This window comes from Myxocyprinus asiaticus, chromosome 50 (genome assembly GCF_019703515.2).
Source record: "Myxocyprinus asiaticus isolate MX2 ecotype Aquarium Trade chromosome 50, UBuf_Myxa_2, whole genome shotgun sequence".
In the NCBI taxonomy this organism is placed as follows: domain Eukaryota; kingdom Metazoa; phylum Chordata; class Actinopteri; order Cypriniformes; family Catostomidae; genus Myxocyprinus; species Myxocyprinus asiaticus.
The window spans coordinates 15636300-15643886 of NC_059393.1; the positions used below are offsets into that span (position 1 = coordinate 15636300).

At 41.6% G+C, this 7587-nt stretch overlaps 1 protein-coding gene across 4 annotated transcripts; it reads right to left on the minus strand.

Moving 5' to 3' along the window:
• Positions 1–498: 498 nt before the first annotated feature.
• On the minus strand, positions 499–6592 carry LOC127439200 (uncharacterized). 4 transcript variants are annotated; one of them, XR_007896865.1, is made up of 5 exons: positions 2417–3607; positions 2072–2284; positions 1673–1788; positions 833–1070; positions 499–629 (listed from the first exon to the last, which is right to left on the minus strand). XR_007896865.1 is itself a non-coding variant. In XM_051695348.1 (5 exons), the coding sequence occupies exons 1-4, from the start codon at positions 6512–6514 to the stop codon at positions 1673–1675; spliced, it is 639 nt and encodes a 212-aa protein (XP_051551308.1). In that variant the 5' UTR covers positions 6515–6592; the 3' UTR covers positions 766–1070. The 4 variants fall into 4 exon arrangements, 2 of the variants coding, with proteins under 2 accessions (XP_051551308.1, XP_051551306.1); XR_007896864.1 differs by lacking the exon at positions 499–629 and having other exon boundaries at positions 766–1070; positions 2417–2983; positions 3385–3607; XM_051695348.1 differs by lacking the exon at positions 499–629 and adding an exon at positions 6492–6592 and having other exon boundaries at positions 766–1070; positions 2417–2703.
• Positions 6593–7587: the final 995 nt, after the last annotated feature.

A 7587-nucleotide genomic window follows, 5' to 3' on the forward strand; every position in this document is an offset into this window, starting at 1 on the left:
TCCTTAGCTGACCGCAGGCTTCTAGTGGGCGCGTAGCTCTGCATATATGATTTTAGGTATGCTGGAGCAGACCCAGTGACTGTTCTGTATGCCAGCATCAGAGCCTTGAATTTGATACGTGCATCAACCGGTAGCCAGTGGAGAGAGACAAGGAGTGGTGTAACATGTGCTCTCTTTGGTACATTAAAGACCAGACGTGCTGCTGCATTCTGGATCATTTGGAGGGGTCTAGTTGCACATGCAGGGAGGCCTGCAATGAGAGCGTTACAGTGGTCCAGTCTAGTTATGACAAGTGACTGGACAAGCAGTTGTGTGGCATGTTCAGAGAGGAAGGGTCTTATCTTCCTGATATTGTAGAGTGTAAATCTACATGATCTTGCAGTCTTTGAGATGTGGTCTGTGAAATTTAGTCTGTTGTCGATGGTTACCCCTAGATTTCTGACCGATTTGGAAGGCATTACTGTAGTTGCACCCAGCTGCGCGGTGATGTTGTGTTCAACATCAGGGTTGGCTGGAAAGACAAGGAGTTCAGTCTTGGCTGGGTTGAGTTGCAGGTGGTGCTCCTTCATCCAGGCCGAGATGTCCACCAGGCAGGCAGAAATTCGAGCAGTCACTGTGGTGTCGTTGGGCTGGAAAGACAAGTAGAGTTGCGTGTCATCAGCGTAACAGTGGTAAGAGAAACCATGTGCCTGAATGATGGGTCCCAGTGATGTTGTGTATATAGAGAAGAGAAGTGGCCCAAGCACTGATCCACTGATCCCCACTGATCCCCAGTAAGTAGCTGATGTGGCTTGGATATCTCATACTCTCCAGGTTACCTTGAAGGACCTACCTGAGAGATAGGAATTAAACCAGTCAAGCACAGTTCCTGTGATGCCCAGCGAGGAGAGGATAGAGAGTAAGATCTGATGGTTGACTGTGTCAAAGGCTGCAGAAAGGTCCAGCAGAATCAGGACTGATGATCTTGATTCAGCTTTCGCCCGTCTCAGTAACTCGGTGACAGACAGCAGGGCGGTCTCGGTGGAGTTTCCACTTTTAAAGCCTGACTGATTGTCATCCAGCAGCTTGTTCTGTGAGAGATAGGCAGAGATTTGATTGAAAACTGCCCTTTCAAGTGTTTTTGCCATGAATGGGATGAGAGAGACTGGTCTGTAGTGTTCTATTTGTGTGGGGTTAAGTGCGGGTTTCTTCAGCAGCGGGGTTACTCGAGCCTGCTTAAATGTAGTGGGAAAAGTGCCTGTAAGTAGAGATGTGTTAATTATGTGTGTGAGTGCAGGTAGGATGGATGAAGAAATGGCCTGGAGAAGGTGAGAAGGAATGGGGTCAAGGGAACAGGTGGTGAGGTGGTTGGAGAGGAGGAGTTTAGAGACCTCAGTGTCAGTCAGAGGAGAGAACATGGAGACAGAAGAGTTGCATACAGGAGACAGGTGTTTGACAAGGTGTGGTGCTGAGAATGTATTGCTGATGGCTGTAACCTTATTAGTAAAAAATGTGGTGAAGACATCTGCTGTCAGTGATGTGTCAGACGGTGGAGGGTGAGGGCAGAGAAGTGTGTTGAATGTTCTAAACAAGCTGCGAATGTCAGTGGTGCTGTTGATCTTGTTCTGGTAATAGGAGGTTTTTGCAGATTTAACATTATCTGAAAAAGTTGCAAGCAGGGACTGATATTTACCTAGATCTGCTGGATCTTTAGATTTCCGCCACCTCCTCTCAGCTGCCCTGAGGACAGTCCGATGTTCACGAAGGACGTCAGACAGCCAAGGGCTGGGTGGTGTAGCACGTGCTGGCCTAGAGGAGATAGGACAGATGTTGTCTAGACAGGTTGTTAAAGTAGAGCTTAGTGTGTCTGTGGCAGTGTTTACATTAAGCGTGGTAAATACATTTTGTGTAGGAAGAGATGTAGAAACAGCAGTGGAAAGGCGAGAGGGTGAGAGGGAATGGAGGTTACGGCAAAAGGAAACCAATGGTGGAGTCTGTTTTAATATAGATGGGAGTGTCATGTTGAATTGAACAAAGTAGTGATCAGAGACATGTAAAGGAGTAACAAGAATATTTGAGTTGGTACAGTTACGTGTAAAGATGAGGTCCAGCTGGTTGCCCGATCTGTGAGTTGCTGTGGTGTGTAGTTTTTCCAACTCAAATGAGGCCAGGAGAGTATTCAATTCAGTGGCCTGGGGCTTGTCTTGGTGTATGTTGAAATCACCAAGAACCACAAGTGGCCTAGCATCCTCCGGCAAGGAGGACAGCAGGACATCCAACTCCTCAAGAAAGTTTGTCAGCTGACCTGGAGGGCGATAGATGACAACAACATGTATTTTTGTGGGTTGCATTGTAGTAATAGCATGGAATTCAAAACTAGTATTGTTACATAGTGAAGAGTGTGTTGAAAATGTCCAGTTGTTATGAATGAGCAAACCTGTTTCCCCACCCCTACCGGTGTGTCGAGGGGTGTGAGAGAAGGAGAAGTTGTTGGAGAGAGCAGCAGGTGTTGCTGTATCCTCTGGATGTATCCATGTTTCTGTCAGTGCCAGGATGCTGAGGGTGGACTGCGTGGCAAAGGCTGGAATGAAGTCAGCTTTTTTCACAGCTGATTGGCAGTTCCAGAGTCCCACTGAGAAAGAGAAAGGAGCAGGTGCTGAAGTGCAAAGTGGCCGTAGGTTGTGTGGGTTGCGTTTGGTCTTGCATCGATATCGTGTAAACGGTCTGTAACAGATAACAGGGATGTGCTTGAAGGCATGTGTTATACGTGAAGTAGACATGTTAGTATGTAGAAGGAAAATAATAAGAGATACAATAACAAGATACTTAGGTGCTATGTTGAGTGGCGCCTTGTCGGTGTCCTTGCTCGGTGGACTCGCACAGGTAGACTCGCTGGTCTTTACACAAGTAGGTCTTCACGAGGAGGGCTTTACACGAGGGCTACCACTTCCGCTGCCACTTCCGCGTCAGCATTCAAGTTAAATATATACGTGATGATAACGAGCTGTTCAATGAAAAAGGCAGGACACGCCTTAAAGCTACTTAGCACAACAAAGCTAGTCACGTGGTCAACAGAAACTAAGGGTCGCGCGAGGTGACAAGTGCGACTTCCGTGCACCGCAAATAAATTATGCTGCACTTTAGCAATAAATAATACCCTAAAACAAGCGAAGCACTATTTATAAACACTAAAAACCATGATAGTTTTACACACACACTGGCCAATCAACGCTAAATCTAGCAGTGAATAACCTGGGACAAGTCAAAAACAATATAGCACACACACACACACACACACCAACCTTCGTATAAGCGATGCGAGTTCAAGACAGTAAACAAACAGCACAAGTCTAGCAATGAATACCACTCTTCAACAAAGTAAAACAATGAAATAAACACACTTACACGCAACTGCAGACTCCTGTAAATAGATTGCTTATCCTGCTTAACAGTTCCTTTCTCCATCACTTGATCATTAATGCGGAATCGGCATTGTGTGTTTATTTGTGGTGTGAATGTCAGTGTAATAATGACCCAGGACACACCACGAAGGTTCTGCCTCATTCCAGCCAGTATTTAAACTCATACAGAGTTGAATAAATGTATAAATCGAATGTGAAAATTTATAAATGCGGTAATCACAAATAAGAAAAATCAACGCGTTTAACATTTAAGTTAACTACATGTGTTACGCTCTAATTTTGACAGCTATATATAGCTTGATATACAATATATATAACTGATTCTTGAGATAAGGGACAATAAATGTCTTACATACAAAAGTAATCTTTATTTTAAAAATCAAGAAATTCATAGTAATAAAAAATACTAGAAAAGTTAAATCTAAAGGAAATGTGTATACTCAGGGCATTTATTACTTATATTTTTTAAATAATTTCATTAGAATGTTTTAAAATACATGCTCTATACTTGAAAGCACGTTACTTAACCTGTCCTCAGTAAGAGGTCACAATGTTAAACTGCCAAACAAAGTGTTTAAAAATGCAACAAATTCTTATTAATATCAAATGAAAGGTATGGATCTGTAAGATATCAAACAACACAAAAAATAAACTTTAATTTATATTTTTCATTAAAAAAAAATTTTTTTAAAAAAATTTAAAAACTGCCTATTAAAGTTGTGTCCTCACTTTGCATCAACTCAAGATTTTTTTATAATCCTGAATTAACCAACAATTTCATGGTAATCTATAATTTTGAGGACCGCTTTCCCACTTCATGCTCATGGTGGATGCAACAGTAGGACACGTGTTCAGGTAAGTTTGATATATTTTCATATTTTATACAAACAATGTTTAAGTCTCTGTTGTCACAGCTTCAATATGTCAACTCTGTCATTCCCATTATGATAATTTCTGTGAATTGTGGAATAATTTTGGCATTTGAGTTTAAGTTATAGGAGCAGCTCCAACAGAGGAAAAAAACACTTGGTTTACATGGAAAAATATTCAATTTTGTCAACTCCGTCGGAATTGTCAGAGTAGAATTAAAACAGAAAAAAAGAATTATAGAATATATATTATTTTTATCACTTAACTCCTTTACTGAACACCATTATTAGATAAATAAAGACTTGACACTCTTGTTGGATGGATCAGATTAAAATAGCATGTTTTTTAGTGTGTCTGATGTCGCCACAATGTACACAATGCCCAGAATGCTTTGACTCTTAAGAAGATGGGATTACCATCTGTGATTGTGGGCTTCATTGTGGAGCAAAGGGATCCTGAGTGAAATCCCCTGTCAGGCACTGGTGCTTATCCCAGTTTTTTTGTTGTTTCTTTCAACGGAAAGGACTCTGTCACACATGCATGTAATCTCAGTGACAGACAGAAGGAGCAAACATTTTATTTCACGTCAAAGGGGAATGAAAACATGAGTAGAAACGGAAAAGAAAAGGGGTCTGAGAGGCATTTTTGTTTACATAAAATAGGGTGGCACTCAGTCTCCTCTTAATAGTTCGTAGCACAGATCTTTGCAGTTTAAATTATAGGCTCAGTGCATAGTATGCTTAGCAATGTGTTATGCATTATTCATGGCAGCTTCAAAATCTAAATTATAGCAGAAAATATAAAATGAGATAAAAAGAAGGAACTGTGTGAGAAAGCGCATAAAAACAATGATGCAACATTGGGGAAATGCGAAAACGCAATAAACTTAATGTCAAAGCAAGAGAAGGCATTGGCTCTGTTCGGAATTGCATGTTACTATATTACTCATACTTTTCCTGCAGTGTGTAGTATGTATGCTCTGAGCAGTATGCAAATGTTTGGATGACCTATTACATTTCTCAAAATGTGCAGTATACAGCAGTATACAATAGAGCACACTATGCGGAAAACTGTATATTGCACAATGCAATGCCCTCAACTTGACATTCCATTTCCACGAATGAACTGGAAGTAGACACATTTTTTTTAAAAATGTATCGTATTCTTGACTCATTATTTGGACTGTTAAAAGTTAAGGTATTATAAACCTAACTGTATTAAAACTGCACAATGATAACTCGATGCAACTTTCTGAATTAAACATGAATGTAATGAGGTCATGTGACAACAATATAGCATAAGAACATTTGAAACATTTATCGTTGCATAATGCATACTGATTTGTACACTATTTAAAAATACTGATTCTGCCCAGTTTTGTTTATAAATTGTCACTTGTATAGCAGATATACACATTTAAAATGTACATTCTTACTCGGACCAAAAATATTGATGACTCATCTTGCACTACACAGATTTCTGCTCAATCAATTGCTCTCTAGAATGAGAAGGTCCTTCCCCTTTATACCACATGCAACCGACAAGCTAATCATGGTTCGGTGACTAGAGCGTATTGGCTATTAAAAAAAGTGATGAGCCGTTTGATATGTTCCACCCCTACTTCCGGTTTCAATAATGAATACATCAACACAGGAAAGAAAACTGCTTTTATCAAGCTAGTTCATGGGAACTTTAAGAAGCATAATTTCAATTACTGTATTCTGGGTCTTTAGTTTCTGCAGTTTTACCGAAGGGACATTGTGAAGCCTAGGACTGCAGTAAATGGGGTTAATACTAGAAAAGGCTTCAAGAACCCAATTTTTCTTTCAAGCTTTGTGACTGTGTATGCACGTCTGTTCGAAAAGGCTCGGGGCCCAGACGCTTGGAATCATTTAGAGAGTATGTCGAGTGTGGGTGGAAAGGAATGCGTGCCCAGATAAAAAATAAAAGAAAGTGAAAGAAAAATAGGAGTGTGTGTGATAGACAGGGATAGACAGAGAAAGGGCAAATGAGTGGGGTGGGGGGTTGCCACCTGAGATAGAGGAACATTTTAAGTGGTAGAATGCCTCGATGGAGGAGAAAGGGTGAAAAAGAGGACAGCGAAAGAAAGGGGAGAGGCGGGAGAGGGGGAACAGGAGGGAACAACAGACAGAGCGGGAGAGAGAGCAAGATAAAGAGGGAGAGAGAGAGAGCAAAAAAGCAAGCAGCCCACTCTCTTACCTACTGTTCTCCATCAAGCACATTTCAAATGGCTTTTGCAGGTCTCGCTTAGGGGAACATCTATTCCTATCACAATGCTGCCCACACACCTCTCTCCCTGACAGCAGAAGGGAGGGGGAGAGCAAGTAGGAGAGGTGGGGAGAGAAGGAAAAAAAATCACAGAATACACACGTTCTGGCCTTAAAGGTGCAGTAGCAGAAGCTTGAGGTTAGCATGCGAAGCATGCAATGCATTCAATTTAAGTTAAACCCCACTGCCCACGAGGGCCAACATGAATGTATTTCATTTTCTCTCACTCCTGCCATTTCTACTCAGCTATCTGTCTTTGTTTTACCTAACCCTTTCTTTTATTGACACCCCTTGAGCTGCTAGCTGTTTTGGAACATGGTAGCGGATTTCTAGCTAGTCCAAGCTGGTCATTAGCTGGTTGACAAGCTATCATGGACCAAAAAACAGCTTGACCACCTTTAGTTGTTATGACCAGCTGGAAGTGGTTTCTAGCTGGTCTAAGCTGGTCCAAGCTGGTCATTAGCTGGTCCAAACTGGTCATTAGCTGGTTGACCAGCAACCATGTTTCAAAAACAAGCTTGACTAACTTTATCTGCTATGACCAGCTGGTAGCTGGTCTGTTGCTGGTCCAAGATGGTCTACCAACTTGGACCAGCATAGAGGAGATGGAAACTAGATACCATGTTCTAAAAACCAGCTTGTCCAATTTTAGCTGCTATGACCAGCTGGTAGCTTGTCTGTTTCTGGGTCCAGATGATCTAATGAACAATTAAGAGCAGCTTAGACCAACTATAAACCAATTACAATGTTCAAAAAACAGATTGTCGACCTTTAGCTGGTATGACCAGCTGGTTGCTGGTCCAAGATGGTCTACACACTCTGGACCAGCTTTGAGAAGTTGGAAATTAGATACCATGTTCCAAAAACCAGCTTGATCAATTTTAGCTGCTATGACCAGCTGGTAGTTTGTTTGTTGCTTGTCCAGGATGGTCTACCAGCTTGGAACATATAATAATCTTAGACCAGCTAGAAACCAACTACCATGTTCCAGAAACCAGCTTGACCACCTTTAGCTGGTATGACCAGC